The sequence below is a fragment of the Sphaerodactylus townsendi genome, linkage group LG03 (genome assembly GCF_021028975.2).
Source record: "Sphaerodactylus townsendi isolate TG3544 linkage group LG03, MPM_Stown_v2.3, whole genome shotgun sequence".
NCBI classification, from domain to species: Eukaryota; Metazoa; Chordata; class Lepidosauria; order Squamata; family Sphaerodactylidae; genus Sphaerodactylus; species Sphaerodactylus townsendi.
Window position 1 is genome coordinate 175405807 of NC_059427.1, and position 22291 is coordinate 175428097.

Below are 22291 nucleotides of genomic sequence, written 5' to 3' on the forward strand. Positions count from 1 at the left end.
TTGCACGCACTCCGCATTTCAGGCCCGGTCCCCTTTGCAAACGTGTCTGGGATCGCAGTCTTGATGCTTAAACCGAATCCGGCTTCTCGAAGGGCGACGGTTGCAAAAGGGGGGGAGGGGGGGAAGGCAGCTTGGAAATGAATGGGGCGGGGGCGGGGGCGGGGGGGCTGCAACCCTGAGTGCCACTCATAATGGAGGAGTGGGCGTGCCCCTATTATAGCGCAGCACGGCCCCCTTCTCCTCCAGCCAATCGTGCGCAAGGCTTCGCGCGGCGGGGCGGGACTTAAGCGCAGCCTCGCTTTCGTCGTCCTCGCCTCTTTCTCTTGCCGCCATCCCGAAAGGCTCCTGCTTCGGCGGCTAACGGACCTCCGCGCATCTCCGGCTCAGAGCCCCCTCGTTCGGGTGAGTGGCCCCCCGCGCCCTCCTTTCCCTCCAGCGGGATACCGGGGCCGTCACGGGAAGCGGGGGGAAGGGGCTCTGAGGGGGGTGGCGCGGCGGCGGCAAAGAGAAGGGCCTTCCCCCCCCCTTCGCGGAGCTGGGGGAAGGGAGAGACGCTACACAAAATGGCGGCGGCAGTTTCCCATAAAGAACGAGCGGGCCGCCGTGCGCATGCGCCGGCGGGAAAAAGCACACCGCTGCCTTCGGTGGGGCGCAGTGCGCGTGCGCTAGATGATGGCGCACACGGCTACGAACAAGGAGCGGGGTCCTTTGCAGCGTAGGAGTTGGGTGGGGGTTGGGGGGAAGATAGCTCGCGCCGCTGAGCCTGCGCAGAAGCCGTTAGCTAAGCGCGGGAGGGCAGCCGCGCTGTTCCGCGCATGCCCGTGAATGGGAGGGGGGTCCCCTCGTCTGAGGAGTGGGAGACGGCGCTGCGCTCGCCTCCCCGCATTCTTCCAGACCACGTGCTCGCGGCCATTTTACCCTGGGGAGGGGGGGTGAAGAATCCCGCCGTTTCTCTCCTCCCATCTTCGCAATTCCAGTCTGCAGAGCCGCCTTTTCTCCGAGAGAGGCGACCATGGAGCACAACGGAATTATGTTTACTTAGCCCCAGGTCAGAGGAAATGGTCGGTGCCCTCAGCAGATCAGAACAACTTTTATCTCCTTGTTTTATTTGAGGCTGTATCGTCACGTGACTGAAAGTCTTTCTTGCAGGGTCCTGGTCGATGGCGAATAGATGCCAGTCTCTATAGGGGAGATAACCCTGGAGCTCATTCAGAAGGCCATTGTGCCTTGTCCGTGTGGCCCGATCAAAGGCACCCTTTCCTGGGAACAGGTCCCACCAATGAGCGTGGGTACCGGATTACCTCCTTGTACACGTGGGAGGCACAGTTCCTTGGAAGCACATCCCACTGAGTTTAGTAAGATTTAAAAGCAGGGGTTCCCGGACTACCTCCTTAATTCTTGGACATGTGTGAGGCAAGTCCCACTGAGTTTAGTAAGATTTACAAGCAGGGGTACCAGATTACCTCCCTAATTCTTGTACACTTGGGGATCATAGTGAGGTGGCTCATGGTTGCGGGGATCACTTGAATCCTGTTGCCAGTAGCCACAAAGGGTGAGACACCAATCTGTGTAACCCAGTTGAGCAACTCCTGAGGCCTGTGGAACACAAAATGGAATTGTCAGTTGTCTTCATCCCAATGCCCCTGTGTGGTAGAAGGCAGCTCCCTTGGGGTATTCTGGTCCCTTCATTTTCTCAGACCCCTCCCTTGGGCAGACCATTGCAAATGGCTGTGGCAGAATTCACTTCCTGCCTGATCATACAGGATTTCACAATACAGAATTCACTTCCTGCCTGAACATACAGGATTTCACAATATAGGTCCCTGGTCAAACAGTATTTCTAGTTGGTGTTTGAAGGATGAAAATGTTTTACCCAAGTTTATTAACAGGGTAAAGATTGTCCTCTGAAGCATAAGTACCTTTAATCAAACTCTACAGAACTGTGAAGACAGTGGACGCAGCCTGCCAGGTTGGCCAGGAATTCTGAGGATTTCCTGCCCCTGAAAGGCCATCTTTACCTAGCCTTGCAAATCCACAAATATGAGCCTGCAATGTTGCCTCTGTGTGTGTGGATTTTTAAAAGACGTTAAAGAAACATTAAAAGTAACAACCTTAAAAGCAATGGCATGAAAACAGACATGCTTGGAGTTCTATGGAAGGAAGAATGCAAAAGAAGGAATGTTTTTTATTCTTAGGTAATATTGGTGAAGTAGTCCCCTTTTCTAGAAAACATGTGCATGTTTATGCAGAATGACTGTCCTTTAGAAAATATTGGATCATGGCCAGGGAGATGGGTTTGGATCACCCCCTTGGTTTTGATCACCGCCCTGAGCCCCTTGGGGGAGGGCGGTATAAAAATTTAATGAAATTGTCACAAAATGTGATGGGGACCGTGAGCACATTCGAGTCAAGAAGATACAATATGCATACAGTAAAAGTTTTCTTCCTAGAAAGTATGGCCAGTTCTGAACCAACTAAGACCCCATGCACCTTTAACCAGAAAGGTGGTTAACCATAGCGAGATTTTCCTCCATATAAATGTATGTAAGAACAGGGAGCCTGGTAGTAAACTACATCTAACAACTACAGATGACCATTCTCATTTGGAACGTCTCTGCCTTGGTGCATGTCAGAGAAGGTAAACAGCATAAACTTGAAATGCTGGACAGTGGGTTTGGGAAAAGAAAATAGGGGCCAGTTTTGTTTTTGTAGGTTTGTTCTTTATCCCTGTGTGGGTATGAGCATGTGAATTTTTCTCTTTGCCAAGGGGTAGATACCAGTTGACCTACATGGAGAGCTTTTGGCCATGATCATTTGTGTGGGTAAGGTAGTTTCTAATCAACAGTCTGTCACCAAATTATCCAGTATGTCAGGGTGCAGCTAAAGAAACATGCTCTCCCAAAGAGGTTTCAGGTGGCCAAATGAGAGATGAGAAATAGTGGTGATCTTTTGCCTTTCTGGGAAATTAAACTGGTGTGTTGGGGTGCAGTTTATGAGGCCCAGCTTTAAACAAGCAATTGTTTGCCTACAGATTATTCCAAAATGGCGTCGGATGAAGGAAAGCTGTTCATCGGAGGGCTCAGTTTCGATACCAATGAGCAGAATCTGGAGCAGTTGTTCTCCCCCTATGGAGACATTGCGGAAGGTGAGGAAATGCATCAGTCTCGCCTTGGGTCTCTGAGGTGTCACAGCTGCGGACACTGAGGGTGGTTGCACACGTACCATGGTGCACACTTTCAGGCACATGACGGTCAGAAGTGTAAAAGCTTGTCAGTCATGCATCACAGCAGTGTAATGCCAGAATGAGAGATCAGGATCCAATGTTGAATTATTGCCTAGTGGAGAGCATTGAGGATAACCGGACATTCCTTAACGCAGTTGGGCTGCTGTATGTAATTGGCCAAACTTCTGTAACATTTAGTAGACTGCACTTTAGTATATAGTGTATAGGTTAGGTATAGTGTAAAGTCAAGTTCAAATTCAGTCTGGGTTTTCCTGTTTGATTTTAGCATGTACGGAGGCTGTAGTTTGAAAAATAAAGGGAGCATTTTTAAAATGTTAGTTCAAAAATAGCATGCATGCACTATGAGACAAAAATAAACTACATGACCTGTTTTTCCCAAAGTTGTATTGCTAGCTAACCGTTAAATACTCATCATTTTGTAGTCTTGGTTTTAGATTAATAGTGCATTTCTGGGGTGGGAAACCATGCTTGCAGCACAGCAAATACCAAAACCAGAAAAGAGTGAATGGGGAAAAAACCATATTTGCCTGGTGCTTAACACTCATAAAAATAGACAACAGGTTAATAGTTACAGAGAGAGTGTTTTGTAAACGAGAAGAAGAGAAGAATTTTGGATTTATACCCCACCTTTCTCTCCTGTAAGGAGACTTAAAGTGGCTGACAAGCTCCTTTCCCCTCCCCACAACAGACACCTTGTGAGGTAGGTGGGGCTGAGAGAGTTCCAAAGAACTGTGACTAGGCCAAGGTCACCCAGCAGGAATGTAGGAGTGCCGAAACACATCTGGTTCACCAGATAAGCTTTTGCCACTCAGGTGAAGGAATGGGGAATCAAACCCAGTTCTCCAGATTAGAATCTACCCTTTCTTAACCACTACACCACGCTGGCTCTACAATATAGCCAACAAGGTCTCCAGTAGCAAGTCTGCATGTGTGGTTCTGTGTAGGGAGCAAAACTAGGTCACCCAAGGGACCCTTGCTAGTTGCCACAGAGGAGTGCACATTGTATAGAGCAGAGGTAGGGAACCTGCGGCTCTCCAGATGTTCAGGAACTACAATTCCCATCAGCCTCTGTCAGCATGGCCAATTGGCCATGCTGGTAAAGCTGATAGGCTCTCTAGAGCTCTGGTTCGTGCTTTGGAAAGTCTCAGCTAGACCATTTCAAATCCTTGCCTATTTAGGCCTCATTAGTGTCCTCTTACTGATTGTCCTCCTCAACTCTTCCTACTTACCTCATTGCTTATTCAAGCCTGTTGAAATTTCTACTCCCAAGACTAACATTACTTATTTATGATTATTTACTTCCTTTACTTTTCTGCTCAGTGGGGACCCAAAGGGGTTACACCATTCTCCTCTTTGCCATTTTATCCTCACGACAACTCTGTGAGGAAGGTGAAGCTGAATAGCAACCTTCTGTGGCACAGCGGGGATTCAAATCCAGATCCTCATCTGATACTTTAATACAAATAACCAGATTGTCCCTAACATGATCTGACAGCTCAGGCCTGCAGCAATTTGGGGCCTTTTGTACTTGTGAGTAGTAATGTGAAAATCGGCTCAGAGGACATTGGAAATCTTTTAAGGTGAATTCAGACAGCCTGTCTGATTTTGTGGAAGGTCAAACAATAACCCTCAATCAGTGTTTACCTCTGCTTGCCTGCTTCCACTTTGCTGCCTGGTTGGCATTCGCTTGATGTCTAGAACCAAAACTGAGTTTCTGTCTGTGCAGCATGTCAGGCTGGACGGTTCTGTAGATAGGAGCTGGAGATGCCTGAACAGGTAACTTTCTCACCAGATTGCCTGTTCCTTCATTTTCAAAGGGATTGTTGCTTTTCAGGATATACCAAAGAGGCAAACGTGACTGTATCCATTCATATTGTGCAAGACTGCCTAATGTGCAAGCCAGCGCTTCCTGGAGGCAGAGCTACTAAATGGGCAGTTGGGCCGATAAACACACTTCTGGTCTCCGTCAGTGCTGGTGCCCTGTTTCACTACTCTGAACAGAAGGCTGTCACGGATTAATTAGTGAAGCTTGTTTCTTTCGTGCAGTGGTTCTCAACCTGGGGTACCTGTACCCCTAAAGCCGTGGTGGCAAACCTATGGCATGCTGGCAGGGGCTGATGGGAATTGTAGTCCATGAACATCTGGAATGCCATAGGTTCGCCACCACTGCCCAGAGCACCAGAGTGTGCACCAGAGCGTTTGGGGGTACATGGGAAAAATGTAACTTGTTTGCTAATGTGGAGGTACAATTTTAGGTAAATAGGTTGCCAAGGGGTACATGTGTGGAAAAAATGGAAACTGCTTTAGTGAATCTGAAGAGCACAGAGGTCTTGCAAGTCCTTTGGCATTTGATCCAAAGTAGGTGCTGTGGTTCTGATGTCGGGATGCAGCTAATGGTGGCATCGAGATAGTCCCAGTTCAGCTGCCTGACTAGTGTCTTGTTCTCTTTCCCCCTTTGCAGTGGTGGTGGTGAAAGACCGGGAAACCCAGCGGTCCAGAGGCTTCGGCTTTATCACCTATTGCCGTCCTGAGGATGCCAAGGATGCCATGAGGGCCATGAATGGCGAGGTGAGCTGATGCCTGCAGTCCTCCGTCCCGGGCTGTACAATGCTGTGTATCCCCCTCCTTCACAATTGTACCGCAACTGGAACGGGCTTGCTCATGTTCCCAGTCCAAAATAGGCTTCCATGTTGCGCCTGCAGAATAGTGCATCACTTGCCTGTATGATTTCTTGCAACTGTGATCTGTGGATTTGCTGAAGAGTGATTTTCTGTGAATGATTCCAACATCCCTGTGCTGCTCCTCTTGAGGAGGCAAGCCAAGCAGAGCTGTTCTTTCCCTGCACTGAGCCTGCAGTAAATCTTAGGGCCCAGGTGGACGTGTTGGCTTCTCTGGATACCCCACAGGGAGAAATGCCTCCGCCATTTTAATAGTGCGATTTTCTTTGTTTACAAAAGCCACAGGGGCTCTCTGTGTGAGGAGGGGGACTCTTGTCCTTCCCTCTCCCCCAGGGCTGTTTTCAAGAACCTAAACTCCATTATCCTTCTCTCTCCTGCCTGCCACAGTCCAGTCACAGCGAGGTACTCTCTCCCCCCCTTTCCGTCAGCAGCCTTTGTAAACAGAAAATTTCATCCCTAAAATGGCAGAGGGTATCTCCGTGGTAGACATGGGGTGCCATCGCATTACTTGGTCCATCTATGATGGAGTAGTTAAGAGCAGCAGACTCTAATCTGGAGAACTGGGTTTGATTCCCTACTCCTTCACATGAAGCCTGCTGAGTGACCTGGGGCCAGTTACCGTTCTCTGAACTCTGTCAGCCCCATTTACCTCACAAAGTGTCTGCTGTGGGCAGAGGAAGGGAAGGAGTTTGTCAGTCGCTTTGAGATTCCTTATGGTCTAGAACAGGGGTAGGGAACCTGCGGCTCTCCAGATGTTCAGGAACTACAATTCCCATCAGCCCCTACCAGCATGTGATGGCCATGCTGACGGCTTTTGATAAGTGAAAACAACTCTTTATTTTTACAAAGTAAGTTGGGGTCTGCAACCTGCAGCTCTACAGATGTTCATGGACTACAAGTCCCATTTGTTCATGGACTACAAAGCCCCTGCCAGCATAGCCAATTGGGAATTGTAGTCCATGAACATCTGGAGAGCTGCAGGTTGCGGACCTCTGCGACTTAACCAGTTTGTGCATTACTGTTGCCCAGGGCCCACAAGGCCCATAAGACATTCTGAAATTCAGGTCTGCCAATGGAAGTCAAATGTAATAACTTGTACAAAGTAGTTGAATGGGGCATTCACATGAGCTTAAGTTTTCCATCTGTGAGAAAACAAACCTTCTGATTCCTGTTGCCTAGTCAGGACTAGAAATACATTTTAGGAGACCCAGCCTGGTTACCTGGCTCAGCATGACTAAAGTTTCGTTGGAGTGTAGCCTTGGCTTGATAGCTGACGCCTCGTCTGGGAAGAAGTGACAGAGGCATATAGAAAAGTCAGAGATGGAGAATCATTCTGTGTGTGTTACTTAAAGCATTTATACTCTATGGCACGAGGCAGTTTACAATACATAACTAAAAACTCAAAATAAAACCCCAGTTCACCTTGAGCCTAATAAAATGCCTAAAACATCTATTTCATGAACAGTTCTGGTGAGTAAAATGGTCTTACAACACCTGCTGGAAGCTTCCAAGGGTGGTATCTGACTCCCCTTGGGGAGGCCCATTCCATGAAGCATGGGCAACCACAGATAAAGCGTGGGCCCTTATCAGTGGCGTGCAGGCCACCTTTAGTGAGGGAATAATGCTTCATTCTCTGCTTCAAAGCATTCAACAGAGGTGGAAGGGCTCTTTGTGATATGAAAGGGTCCAGTTTTTTAAAAAAAAAAAACCTTTAAAGCTTTCCCAGTAACAGGGAAAGTGGTTTCTTTACCATGAGCCTTTATTTTGGAAACGTGAGGCGTGTGATCCGCCTAACACTAGCCTCTCAAAGCACTAGCGCTGACTCTTTCTCTTTCCAAGTCTGTGGATGGCCGTCAGATCAGGGTTGACCAGGCTGGAAAATCATCCCGTGGCTCTTCTGGTGGCAGAGGCCGTGGACGTGGATTCTCTAGAGGTGAGTTTGCCTTTGGCGCTTGCTGTTCTGTTCTGTGTCAGTTGCTCGGAAACAGCAAAAGTTAATAAATCCTTTTGCCTTTGTTCCAGGAGGTGGAGGATATGGAGGTGGTCGTTACGACAACAGGAGCGGTGGCTACGGGGGATCCAGAGACTACTATGGCAGCAGGTAACCCCACCTGATGGAATTTGCAGCACCTCTCAGACTGGGCAGCTGGGGACAGATAGAAAATTGAACTGTGGTTGGAGATACCAGATAATGCACCGCAGCGTGGATGTGAGGCACCTTTTCCCATTGGCCAGCAACTTATAGCATTTAAGATGCTGGACTATTACCTGCGGATATTTAAAAAATTCAATTTTGGCCACAGAATCTTGGACTTTGTTCTAAGCATTCTCTGTCATCCCCTGTTCCCCAGGAGCAGCATTTCAGGGAGGTTATGGGGGGAGGCAGGGAAATTCCATTAATGGAAGGCATTTCTGTTGGCAGAAATGAGTATCCTTTTGTGTCCTGAGTTCTGCTGGATTTTAGCACGGGTGGCACACATGACAGTGCTGCTGCAGATCCGATATCCTTTGTCTGCTGCAGTGACTTGGCTGCGGGGGATGTCATCAAGTGATGCATGTACTGTTTCTTTTTGACCCTGAAGTGTGTGTTAACTTTGTCAACACACTGGGCAGATGCTGTGATCTTGTCGTTCTTCCCCATCAGTGGAGCATGATGGTATTTCCCTGGATCGTCTTCCTTCACGTAGTGTTCCAGGGGCAAGGCCATGTTGATAGTTCTGAACCTGTCCCCTCTGATGGGGGGCACACCCGCACCCTTGTCCTACATTCTATTCCTGCCATATGCCACAGGAATATAACTACTAAGTATAGAAGTTGCCCATAGCTTCTGTGCAACTTTGATTTTCAGCTGGCAGTTTCTTCAGGCTGCTTTAGATGTACAAATCTGCCTTGAACACTGGTGGTTCCCAACATTTCTATTGCTTCATCCTAATTTGTACACATTTTCTTGATGCTTACTTGGCTGCAGTTGGAAGACAGTGGTAATTTGTAATAAGTTTGCATCAGAAGTTAATTCTACTTTGTGTAGATCCTGTTATACATTGATACTTGAGAAACCAAGGGCAAGCCAGTGGTGGACTACAGAGAACTTCATAACAGTAATGAATACGTAGTTGCTGTTCTTCCATCTTAAACAATGGTTAATATGGAGTAGAACAACAATGCTTTTCCCCATAATTGATGTTGCTGTTTTCATGTTCGGCTTCTCGCAGTCTTTCTGATCATGTAAAGCAACAAAGATGAAACTCTTGTAACAAGAGGAAGTGACTTTTATTAAAAGCTCAGAAATGATGTTCTGTCTATTGAGGTTCTATTTCCAACCAACCTTTTACGTTGGTAAAGAAATTCTGGACCTCAACAACATCCTAAACTGATCTTCTGTACTTTTTGCTGTAGGAATCAGGGAGGCTATGGAGACCGTTACTCTGGGGGCTCCTACAGAGACAACTACGATAACTAGGTATGTTTGTGCCTTGCGTCGGTCCAGTGGGTTTAATTGGCATCAATTCCTGGTCTGTAGCAGCTACCTGAAGCATAGTGTCCAGAGTTGCTAACCACCTGGTCTTAACTTTGCCAGAAAGTTTCCTGTTCTCGTCAGCAGTCTAATATCAATGCATGTGGTGAGCTCGCCTGCAGCATGGATGAAAAGCTGAGGCAGTTAAACCCATCCACAATTTTTTTTTTTTTAAGTGACATTGTTGGGCCAGTCTGTACAATTCATGACCGTGGCTTTTTACAAACACGGAACTTCCCCTGTACTGTAAGTTTGTGGGAATTAAGCCTCCATGTTCCTAATAGGGTCTTGCTGTTTTTTAAAAAGCGTGTGCGGGTGTTTACTCAACAGTAGGCAGTGCCTTAAAAGAGGAATGAAAACCAGGAAGCAAAAGTCTGGCTGTTCAGATTAGTTGATAGTGTTATACATTGATAGTGTCATTTTTAAGGCTTGAAAGAGTTGCCGCGGGCAGGGAGGAGGGAGACGACTAGTTGAATGCTATCCGTGTTCTTCAGCATGCTTTACGATTTGTACCTGCTTCTTGTCCTCAGCTTGCACCGAGCATAAATCCTTCCTGAATCAAGATCGTCCTTCCAATGGCCGTATTTATAAAGATTTCTGGAGCTTCGCTGAATCTTGTTTAGTTCTCTACCTGTATTTCCCCCTTCCCATTTTTGTAGTCTGATCACATGCAGCCCAACAGCTTCTGCTACAAGATGGCCTGTTAAGAGCTTTCTGGAGGAAAAACATTTTAATTTGCCTTTTTCTTTTTACAGGTGTGTTTCAACATTTTTAAATAACTTTTATTGGTTTTTTCCCCCCACCTCCTCCCCAGATTTCTTTTAACAAGCTAAGATTGGGGCTCCAGCCTACGTTTTGCCTAAAATTCCCCAGAGTTTGAGCAAGGTGTAAAAGATCCTCCTTGTTTTTATAAATCCATTAATACCTTGTAGTTTTGTAAAAGTCCTATGGTGTAATAAGGAAGGGGTACGGTGGAAGGCAGACCCCCTTGATTGTAAAGGGAGACTCGTGTGTTTGATCTTCAGAAATCAGAATTTATACTGTATGATGTACCTAGAACTGAAGCTTGCAGAACTAGCAAGTTGTTCTTGAAGACAAAATTCGTTTGGTTTTTTTTGTTCGTTTTTTAAACTGGAAGACACACATGTAACTCGATATTGTACTAAAAGTGGTTAAGGATATCCTGTATTCAGTTCTTTGGCTTCACGAAGCCTATTAAATACCCTTCTGAAAATGAATTCTGTTCTTGACGTTTTAACACTTCGACATGTTGGTTCCGTGGCACCGCATAAGGCCACAAGATGTCAGACAATTGGTTAACACTTGAATGGCAGGCACTTTAGGAGTTTTAGTGCACAGTTAAGGTGGTCCACTTCAAACCTCCATAATTTGAGGGAGTTCTTTCGGCACTGTATGAATTGTAGAAGGTAGGGTTGCCAACCTCCAGGTGGCCCCTGGAAGTCTTCTACTGTTACAGTTGATTTCCAGATGACCAAGATCAGCTCACCTGAAGCAAATGGATGCTATGGATAATGGAGCCTGTTGAGATCCAGCCCTGGGCTCCACCCCCAAAGCTCCCAGTATTTCCCAACCCAGATCTGGCAGCCATCGTCTAGAGTACAGGTGTCAAACTCTCGGCCCTCCAGATGTTATGGACTACAGTTCCCATCATCCCCTGCCAGCATCATTCTGCCAAGGGGTGATGGAAACTAGTCCATAACATCTGGAGGGCCGTGAGTTTGACACCTATGGTCTAGAGCCGTGGTGGCGAACCTATGGCACTCCAGATGTTCATGGACTACAATTCCCATCAGCCCCTGCCAGTATGGTCAATTGGCCATGCTGGCAGGGGCTGATGGGAATGTAGTCCATGAACATCTGGAGTGCCATAGGTTCGCCACCAGTGGTCTAGAGCATGTATAGTGTAGGGTATGCAGTGTTCATGGTGGATATAAATTGGGCCTGTTCATTCACCTTGAGAACTGAATACGTCTTGGGATATAAACAGGCCCCTGTGCTTACACTTTGCAAAGGAATGTCGTTAATAATGGGCAAACTCTTGAGCTGGGAAGCTTGTCCAACATTTCTGCTTGCCATGAAAGAAAATGAAGTGCTTGAGAGTACGTGAGCAGGACCTGGCAAAAATGACATGCTGGAAAGGTGGCTAATGCCACCCACAGTGGTCAGATTCCCCTCTGTGTCTGTGGGGAGAACCCTCTCTTCCCATATTAATTTCCAAAAGTACAACACAGGTCACTGAGTCCTTGTGAAGTTTTTCTACTGCAGCATTAATTGCAACCTGGGAGGGAGGAAGTGAATTTGATCAAGAAAATGGGATTGGAGGAACTCTTAGTGCTCTGCTTCCATTCTGTGAATCCCTGCAGAGAGGATTTGCAGATCGATTTGCACATTTTCCACCATTTGGGGGCAGGACGTCCTGCAGAGCTCCTTTGCAGTGACTCAAAACCAGAATAAACTACACAAAGCTGGAAGTGCTGAGCAATCGTGCGACATCCAAACCTACTCAACTCCGGCAATCTTACCAGTTGCTGAATTCATCTTTTCTTGGCACTGGGTTTCTTTTTGCAGGGTAGTGAGTCCTCAGCCCTCCCCATGTGGCTTGTGCGGTTATAGTCAACCTGCTCCTATCTCATCTACAGTAAGGCTTATTTTGTATCAAAAGGGAGCTCATGTGTGAAGGGGGACAAAACTGGGTGTAAAAAGGATTTCCTGCTGTGGTTCCTGGCATCCTGTTCTCACCTGCTGGAGAGACATTTCTGCGGATGCTGGAGAGTTTGTCGGCCCCGATGCCACCTCAGGTAAAGTCCTCCGCTTGTGTTTGTTCTCTGAGCCCGCTTCAGGTTTTTACTGTGGCTGGCAAGAGCAGTCTGGGGTGGCTTTGACAGAGCATCACGTGGTTTCTTTTAAGCATTGATAACGGGTTTGGATCCTGCCAAACATTTCCCATTCACAAAGATTTCTAGCACATCTGCCTTGCTATTTCCCATTGCAGGCCAAATGCCTTCGGGGAGCGCACCCCCCCACCCCCCCCCCGCCTCCCAACAATGTTGTGGGAAGCTGGAGGTCACTGGCAGGAGGGGCATGGTTGGCAGAAAATCACTTCCTACTGGTGGAATTGCTCTGTGGGATCCAGCCCAGTAGTTCATAGATATCTGACAAAACATTTTAACAATTTCCAATCTTAGCTGGAGCTAATGTGTAGGTACTTTGGGACCCATGAAGTGGGAAACTGTTGGTTTGCTAGTTAAGCCAGCATGAGGACAGTAACCCAGGGGCCCACTGTCTTTTATAATTAAAAGAGCCAAATTGTATCAAAATGGAGAAAGCAAGGACCAACTGTAAGAACCCATTTGGTCAATTCATAGTAGCCAACACAAGGGATAGGCATGGAGATTCCACAGCTTAAACTAACAGTTTTAATATACTTTCGAAGGCTTTCATGGCCGGATTCAACTGGTGGTGGGTTTTTCGGGCTGTGGCCATAGTCTGGTAGATCTACCAGACCACTGCCACACAGCCAGGAAAACCCACCACAGCCAACTAACAGTTGTAAATCCTTTATTTGGAAATTGTACACTTACACAGTCTCACACTCAGTAATAAATACACCCAGGAGCACACTGATGGTTGTAGTGTGCTGTTGTAAATCTTCCAACTTGGATTACTGTCAAACTTGTTTGCCGTCATTTCCCTTTCAATAAAGCATCTCCAAGGAGCCCTAGCATAACCTGTGTGCTGGCAAGTTACAATGAACTTATGGCAATCCCCCAAGGGGTTGTCACCAGATGAGGAGAGGTGGTTTGCCACGGCCTTCCCCGTAGAGCAGCCCTGGGGGGTTTCCTTGGTGGGCTCTTGTCCAAGTACTAACTGTAGCTGCCCTGCTTAGCTTCCAAGCACTTATAATTGTAGTCAGGGCAATTGTGTCTGCTTTGCCCTTTAATTCCATTAAAAAGTTGCCGTTGCTTTCCCTAACGGGTTATTTCAGTGTCTCAACTACTGTTTTGCTGTTAAGTCACATCTGACTCGTGGCAACCCGTGGTGGCATTTTTAAGACAAAGGGTCACCAGAGGTGGTTTGCCACTGCCTGCCTCCGAGTCACTCACCCTTGGTATTCCTTGGAGGCCTCCTATCCCAAAACCTGAGAGGTTGACACTGCTTGGCTTCTGAAATCTGGCCAGATCAGACTAACCTGAGGCTGTCTAGATAAATGCATCTTTCACTGTGCCTTAAAAGTAAAGATGTTGTGTGTGTGAAGAGCCATATCTGGTGAAGGCCATAAGAGGGCCTGCCGTTTGACTGCAGCGCTGCTATAGGCGCCTGCAGGGTCGGTTGTTTGCCTGCCTGCCTGCTGTGTTTTTGGGATGGGAGGTTTGGCTAGGACTGACCCAAAAAGACACACAAACTTCTGAATTCCCTCAAGCTCTTCGTTGTGCTTGATGTAAAATTCATAAAGGGAGAGGAAGACGTTGAACAAGAGAGATTTTCATGGCTTGTGGGTAGAACATGGATCTGCCATTTGCAGCTCTCAAGGATTTGGAGGTGTTGCAGACTTAATTGGGTTGCCTGGTGCTGGAGGCTGCTGAACTCAGGAAGCCAAGAGAGGGGCCCATTTTGAAAATGCAAAGAGATGCTACCTATTCAGAAATGTCTTTGTTGTGTTTATGACGTGGGCCCTGTACAGCCGAGAGGACAAAAATATTTGTAAAGCTAGAGAGTATATTATGATGCACTTCAGAAAGGTCATATTACCTAGTGGTGGGGAAAATGTGACCTGTAAGCAGAACCCTGTGAGGAATCATAAGAGTTGGAAGAGGCCCGACAGGCCATTTTATCCAAGTCCCTGTTCCGTACAGGATCAACATGAAGCAGCCCAGACAAGTGTTAAATAGAATCATAGGGGATCCTTCTGAAGTGGTAAAATCCCTTGTGAGAAAGACAGTGGAATTTCCCCAAGTAGGATCAGAGGGATGTGTGAATCCTCTGTCACAGGGCTAACAGCCTGTTTTTGAAAAGAACCGGGCCCACTACCCCCAGTTCTCTCTGTTGACGAGATGTTTCTGGTACCCCGAGATTGAGCTAGAATGGTAACATGATTTTATTTGACAGGTGGAAGGGGAACTTTGGATCCTGGAAGTGAATTACTTCACGGCTGGAGTTGAGAATGGATTTTCCCTTCAGGTACTTCCTGGCTTGTGTGTTATGTCTGGTCATTCTCAAAATGGCATTTCTGATCAAGAGGTCCATTTTAAAGCCTCGGGGGCTTGGGGAACGCTCATTTAGTAGCACCATCTCTGCTCTTGCAACAGAAGACAACTAACCCTGTCTTGGAACAATTGCAGTGGGCTTGGTCTTGAGCGCAGGGACTGCCCTAGAGCCTGCTTGTTTATTTAGAGAACTTGTATGCCACCTCTGCAGAAATCTGCTCAAAGTGGATGGTGAAAGAAAAGTACAAGAAAATCTATAAACGGACAATATAATTTAACCAGAGTCATAAAATGAAATATAGCAACCTGAAACGGTCCTTCAGGTACCCTGTCCCCAACCATTTAGGAATTTAAAGGCAAAACCCAGCAATTTCAATGATGCCTGGAAGCGGACAGGTATCCAGTGCACATCTCGCAACAAGCAATGCAATTCCTGTGTCTTGTTCCCGATGATGGTATGCCTGCTGCATTTTGGACTGGCTGAAGTTTCTAGTTTTCAAAGGTAGCTCCGTGTAGAGTGCATGATGGTACTCAAGCATGGATTGAATCCGAGCATGGGCTGCCACGGTTGGCACCCACCCGCTCTCTGAGAAACAGCCACATCTGGCATATCAGCCAAAGCTGAAAAAGAGGCTTTGGGTACCATGTAGGAGACCTTCTTCCTTCAACTGTGGTAAGAAAGAAACTACAAAGTTAAGAGCTCTACAAAATGTAAACAAATAGCCACTCATAAATATATCATGTACATTCATGTAACAAAGACACAAAAACCCAGAAGAGTGTATCAAATATAAAAAGCCCCATCAACACTATGAAAATGTAATCAATGGCCAAGTAATAACCATTCCAGATGTAGTATGTGACAGTATCAAAAGTGCCACTGAAATATACATTTTAAGCTTACATAACACTGAAGGCTACATAAGTTTCATAAGTGGTTCACGTGAGGCCGCGTAAAACTTGCATCAGATTAATGGCAAGGTTTCAAACAAGCTGAAGATCACTTTTCAAAAGAGCAGTATCCAGTTTCTCATCTTATGCCCCTCACATAGCCTTAAGAGCCAGCGTGGTGTAGTGGCTAAGAACGGCAGACTCTAAACTGGAGGATCAGGTTTGATTCCCCACTCCTCCACCTTGGGCCAGTCACAGTTCTCCAAACTCTCACAGCCCGCACCTACTCCACAAGGTATCTGTTTGGCGGGGAGGTGAATGTTAAACTACTTTGGGACTCTTTACAACAGAAAAGCAAGGTATAAAAGCCAACCCTTAAATTGTGTGTTAAAGTGATGGTGTTTTTGACACTGTCATGTAGTACATATGTCATTATTTGGATTTTTGTGTGTTACATGAATATATATTCATATTATATGATTTTGCTTACATTTTATAGAGGTCTTAACTTTGTAGTTTCTTCCTTTCATATTTCCCTCCAACTGTAGGCCAGCAGCCAGTAGCAACCCCAAGCTACGAACCTGCTTCTTTCAGGTGGAACACAAACACACACACACCCCGACCTGCTGGCTGCTCCGTCCTTCTGCAGCTTTGTCACGGACAAGCGGCATCTCTCTGTTGTGTGGGCTGAGCTTCAGTGGGTTGGCCGTCATCCATCCTGTTACCTTTTGCAGGCTCCTGTCCAGGACTTCCCCACCCAACTCACCTGTGAAGGAGAAGCAGAGTTAGGTGCATTCGGCACATTGGCAGCGCATCGCGTCAGATCCTCTGGGTAGTAGCAGCATCCCTCTTCGTTGAAGAATGGCACTCGGGAATCCGCACTGGCTGTTACTCCTGAAAGTGGTGTTCCTGCCACCTTTGAACACAGATGGCCTCCAAGCACAGGGCACACAGGCTGTGTCAGGACTAAGATACAAGCACAGTCCAAAGTAGTGAAGTCAGTAGGCTTAGAAATGTAACGTTTTTGGGTGGCATGTAACGAGATCCTGAGTGGATGGCCTTGACATGTATTGCAGGCTTCCTGTCCGCAATCTTTGTGGCCATTGAGCAAGCCCCACTTTGCAGTCCTATTCCATGGATATATTTGTGGCAGAACCTCTTTTTAAATAAACTTTTTTTTTAAAAAAAAAGGTTAAATATTTGTTTGTCTTAACAAAAATTAAACTACCGGAGCACTGATGTCACACTGCACTGTTGAAGAGTCACCTGGAAAAGAGGGCTGTGTGTGGTTTTTACTTACCTAAAAGCCATCATTTGGGTGGCCAAGGCTGGCCCTTTGTCATCAGATCTTAAAAGCAAAGGAAGGTGGGGTCTGGCTGGTATTTGGACGGAAGACCAGTGAGGAGGGCCAGGGTTGCTGCACAGTGGCAGGCAATGGCAAAAAGACCTCCGCTTTTCTCTTGCCTTGTAGCCAACTTGAGGGGCAACCATAAATCAGCTTCAATTTGAGGAGGCTTGCTGCCCCCACAGAGCGATTCCTCTTGATCTGGATTCTGGTTCTAATGGCTGGCCGAAAGGCCGAAATAATAATAAATTCTGTTCTCTTGCTCTGAAAGGACTGGGACAGGAATGGCAGATTGTTTTCCACTGCAGTGATCTGCAGCCTGCCTTTTAGAGACGTGGGACAAAACTCCCGGATGCAAAGCTGTCCTCATTGGGCCTTCCTGTCTGCAGAAGAGAAATGGTCCCAGGGACGTCCTGCCCAAAAGCAGGTCTTCACTTTAACCTACCCTTTTGTTCAGCCAAAAGCCACACACTGTGCAAAGGATCTTCAGTGTTAAAACAGCGTAAGGAAAAGACGTCAGGTCCAGTGCAAAGATTAGTATTCTACAGAAGACTGCAACTCTGGTTCTCAGACTCCTTGAAGAGGGGCCTGCTTGCAAAGTAACCCGTGCTGTTTCCCCCGCCCTCCCCAACATAAAATGCAGGGCGCTGACATCAGTGAACAGTGAACCAGGTTTCTGTTCTGTTGGTCATGCTCCGTTTCCTAAGTGCATAGTATTCCTGAGCAGCAGGGTGTCCCCTCATGGCTGTTTTGCAGAGGCAAGCCTGAGTTGGCCAGGGACACTTCCACAGCTGCACCTTCCCTTTCCCTAATTTTTTTTTTTCAAATTAGCAATGTGAGTGCTTAAGGAAGTCGGGGGAAATCAGAACCGTGACAGAACTAAGCAGTGGTCCAGCTCTGTGGTTGTCTTGGTTAGCCTCTGGTCATCCTTAACCCACAGGGCAGGGAGGAACCAGCATGTCCGAGGAGAGCAAGTCTAGCAGCACCTGGTTGAAACAAGAGGTAGGACTAGAGAAGGGACATGCTGCTGGGGATGTTCAGGGACTGGGTTGTCCAGGGGCTCAGGTGAGACTCCGAGTTACTAACCTCAAGGTAGGGTCTGAAGAGGACCTCTGTTCTCCAAAAAGACCTGTTTCCCTGGAAGCAGCTTTGGAGGTGGGTCTGTCTGGCCTCACATCCCCATGGAGCTCTCCTAACCCCACCCTCTCCCGGGCATCACCCTCCTATCTTTAGGAATCTTCCAACCCGGAGATGGCACCCAGGACAGCTGACTCTAACGCTGCGAGGCCCAGGCTCCGGCTGTGTAATAAAACAACGTTGTGTGTTCTTAAGGGCTGGTGCTGTAGGTGAACGCAAATGCAGGTGCTCTGCAGATTGCAAGCCCCGAGTTCTGTCCTCAGCTAGAAATTTCAGGGATGAAGTGATTTTTCTGGACCACTTCATTTTTACACTGAGCCTTCATTGGAGTTCAGCCGCCTTATAAGAGCGTCACAGCAGAGCCAAAGGAAAGGAGACTGGCATCGATGTCTGGCTGCTTTTCTGTCACCCTACAGCAGGGGTCCGCAACCTGCGGCTCTCCAGATGTTCATGGACTACAATTCCCATCAGCTCCTGTCAATTGGCCATGCTGGCAGGGGCTGATAGGATTTGTAGTCCATGAACATCTGGAGAGCCGCAGGTTGCAGACCCCTGCCCTACAGTATAGCCCAGTTTCCTGCTTCTTTCCTATTGTGCTCCATTATGCTGCTGTAACCTGATGGCAGCACTGGTGCTGCGTGAAATTGATGGCAGACCGCCTTGAAGCTCTAGGGCAGTGGTGGCGAACCTTTGGCACTCCAGATGTTATGGACTACAATTCCCATCAGCCCCTTCCAGCATGGCCACAGCAACGCGTGGCCGGGCCACGCTAGTTTATATATATACTAGCGTGGCCCCGCCACACGTTGCTGTGGCTTATTGTGGTGAAATGGGAAAGGAACAGTAGCAGCAAATCAATTGCAGAGGCCAGCAGTACGTGCTCATGCAAACACGCAGCCTGATACTATGCGATGTCAGTGATGTGTGTGCCCGCATTCCTTGGGGGGGGGTATGGAAAGGCACCCCTCCCACACATCTAGGCTGGCTGGTCATGATCCTTTACCTGGGAGTAAGTTTGGTTGGTGGCAATGGGTGTCGCTTCTGGGGAAACCTCCTCCTTTCTGAGGGTATAGCGCCAACGGTGCCATTCAAAGAGTATGTCCGCCCGGTTGCTGTAAAATCTGACCCTTTACTCCCTGAGTAATGTGTTGCCTGGTTTTTTTCTTTAACTGTAACCGCGGTATTCTAGGGGAATCTAGGAAGGTCGCCTGGCTCCTTCCTCCCGTCCCTTGCATGTTGTCCCTCACTCTCTTCCCTCCCTCACTTCTCTTCCCTTGCATGCCACCCCTCCCCCTCCTTCCCTTTCCCTCCGGGCTTAGGTGTGGGTTGGGGTCATATCAAGATGCTGGGCCCCTGCCTCCCCTCCCTTGCATGCCACCCTCACTGTCTCCCCTCTCACTTCTCTCTTCCCTTGCATGCCTCCCTCCCTCCATCCCCTTTCCTCTCCCTCCCTCTCTTCCCTTGCCATGCCACCTCCCCTCTCCCTCCCTTCCTGCTCCCTCCTGTGTATGTGTTTCACTTCCACTCGAGTTACTGCCTATGTACTGTTTCCACTGCTCATATCTGGCCATCTGAGTGAACATTCTAAGCAGCACGAACATTCTAAGGGTGACAGTTACACACAGGCAGCTGCATGTCCTTCATCAGGCGTTTTACCTGGGCCAGGTGTGAAATTTCTGGTATGTGAACATCTAAAAACACTCTCGCCTGGCTGACTATTTTCAGAGGAATTGGCCCAGCAGTTACTGAGGTATACTGCCCAGAGGCTGACTATTTTCAGGGAATTTTCAGAGGAATTGGCCCAGCAGTTACTGAGGTATACTGTCATCAACAAAAACACTGTTAGCTTTTTATATATATAGATAGATAAAAGACTTAAAAATTTAAAAGAACCACATGAATCAAAGGGATGGCTCAGTGTGATTTCCAGTACTTCAGAGGGACCTTCATTTTCCTTCATTATTCCTTCCTATTATTAGCAGAATCAGAATGAGAAAGTAAAAACTGAAGCAACAGAGACTATGCCATTGCGGATGTGGATCTCCTGAAACCATATCTCATATCCCCCTGGAATGTCATCTTCATAGTAACCTGCGCATGATTGTAATCCGCCCTTTGTTGCTTCCAAGGCTTAATCATTCTAAATTTCAGACCACTCGCTTTTTGTTAAGTGATTGTAGCCCATCGATTACCTTGGCAGTGGCTAAGTTCTTGTAAAACATTTTAAATACCAATATTTAAATGTTTTAAACTGTAAATCAGTTTAACACAGATCTGCTCCGCTTACAACTAGACCGAGGCGGATCGGCGCTGCTGGTTTTGCTGGATCTAACCGCAGCGTTTGATGTGGTCGACCACGACCTTTTGACCCACCGCCTGGCTGCTTCCGGGGTGCGAGGCACTGTCCTTCAATGGATTGCCTCGTTTCTCCGGGACCGGTCGCAGCAAGTGTGGTGCGGGGACCAAGCATCCCGGAGGTGCTCACTTCATTGTGGGTGTGATTACCTCAGTGTGGAGCGCAAGGCTGTCCCCCGCTTATTATTTAACTTTATCTATATCGCGACCCCTTGCTCAGGTTGGTGCTTGGACCTTTTGGGCTGGCGTGGTCACCAATATGCTGGATGACACCCAGCTCATTCTCTGTTTGATGGAGTGGGGGGAGCGGCCGCTACCTCCTGCGGCTCTCCAGCATTGCCTGGTGGCCGTGGCTGGTTGCTTGAAGCAGAGCAGTCTGAAACGCTGAATCCAGCAAAGAGCCCGGAGATCCCTCTTGGCTGGGGCGATGAGGTGAGGGGAGGTTGGGGACTTTCAGCCGCCGGTGTGGGAGGGGGCTATATTGGCACCAACCCCTCTGTCCCGCTGACGTAATCTGGGGGTCCCCACACCTGGATTCGATCTCTTTCAATGGAGACCCAGGTGAAGCCCATTATATAACCCGGGTCGCTTATTTTACCATCTACGTCAGGCCCGGATTGGCTGGCCTTCCTCTCCCAAGCTGACCTGGCTTTCACTGTGGTCCGTAATGCAATGAGTCACCTCCAGGCTAGACTATTGCAACCTCGCTCTACAGCGGAGGGCCTTCCCGCTAGCGTCTGATGGAGAGACTGGAAAGTGGTCCAGAATGCAGCGAGATCGCGGCATGCTCACAGGGGGTGCCATGAGAGAACATATTACACCTGTGCTTCGCGGCATTGCACTGGTTACCGCCAATCGAATATACCCGAATCATTTTCAAGGTGTTGGTGTATTTTGACCTTTAAGGCCTTGCTATACACGGCCTGGGACCTCCTCGCTGCGTACCTGCGGGACCGTCTTACACCCTTATATGTCCCAAATCGGGTCTCCTGGCTTTCGGCAGAGGCTAATCTACTAGTGATCCCTGGCTCCTCAATGATACGGCTGGCCTCCACCGGGCCAACGAGCCTTTACAGCTCTGGTTTCCCGGCCTGCAGTAGGAACGCTTCTTCCACTGAAACTGTCGAGACCCTCTTGAGGGATCTTGCAAGGAGATTCCGCAGGGCCTGCAAAGATTGAGCGCCGTTCCACCGGGCCTTTGAGAGAGACCTTAGCCGTGCTGATAGGGGCCCCTCTCCTTCTTCCTTTCTCCTTTATAACATCATGGAGATCCTGCCACCTCCTTCCCCTCTGCTGGGTTTTAGGGGTGTTGGAGAATTGATAGCAGGCGCCATCCTGAGTTAATAATTCTATGCTGCATTTTTAAATAAATGGGGTGGTAGGGTTTACATTTTTTACTAGAGCCGTTTTAATCTATATTTATTGTATTTAATCTGATATTGTGCTCTACTTATGTTGTCCACCGCCCTGAGCCCTTCGGGGGAGGGCAGTTTATAAACCCAATAAATAATAATAATAATAATAAATATATATGCAATTTTATATGCCATTAAAGGTTAAATTGAATTGAATTGAAGTAAAAACTGAAGGCTAAGTGCAAAATAAGAGAAGGCGACAACGTTGGATTCATACACTGCCTTTCTCTCCTGTAAGGAGACTCAAGGCGGCTTACAAACTCCTTTCCCTTCCTCTCCCCACAACAGACACTTGGTGAGGCAGGTGGGACTGAGAGAATTCTGAGAGAACTGTGATTGGCCCAAGGTCACCCTGCAGGCTTCATGTGCAGGAGTGGGAGAACAAATCCAGTTCACCAGATAGGAGTCTGCCACTCATCAGTGTGTTCTCACTGGAGATGCAGAACAAATTGGACCACTAAACTGTCACCAGCTTGATCGTTCTCTG

The 22291-nt window shown here is 47.7% G+C and overlaps 1 protein-coding gene and 1 long non-coding RNA gene across 2 annotated transcripts; both read left to right on the forward strand.

The window, feature by feature from the left end:
* The first annotated feature begins 248 nt into the window (after window positions 1-248).
* On the forward strand, window positions 249-10674 carry LOC125429181 (cold-inducible RNA-binding protein-like). The gene is made up of 7 exons (XM_048490050.1): window positions 249-402; window positions 3032-3145; window positions 5706-5812; window positions 7762-7855; window positions 7945-8023; window positions 9319-9382; window positions 9967-10674. Exons 2-6 carry the CDS (start codon window positions 3043-3045, stop codon window positions 9380-9382), a joined length of 447 nt encoding a protein of 148 aa, XP_048346007.1. The 5' UTR covers window positions 249-402; window positions 3032-3042; the 3' UTR covers window positions 9967-10674.
* Window positions 10675-12261: 1587 nt separating this feature from the next.
* On the forward strand, window positions 12262-16742 carry LOC125429176. The gene is made up of 2 exons (XR_007243958.1): window positions 12262-14635; window positions 16287-16742. It is a non-coding gene; the product is annotated as an uncharacterized LOC125429176 (long non-coding RNA).
* Window positions 16743-22291: the final 5549 nt, after the last annotated feature.

Coding starts and splice junctions, on each gene's coding strand:
- LOC125429181 (XM_048490050.1), top strand. CDS start 3,043: ATGGCGTCGGATGAAGGAAAGCTGTTCATCGGAGGGCTCAGTTTCGAT. Junction 7,856..7,944: donor TGGACGTGGATTCTCTAGAG/GTGAGTTTGCCT, acceptor CCTTTGTTCCAG/GAGGTGGAGGATATGGAGGT. Junction 8,024..9,318: donor AGAGACTACTATGGCAGCAG/GTAACCCCACCT, acceptor TTTTTGCTGTAG/GAATCAGGGAGGCTATGGAG.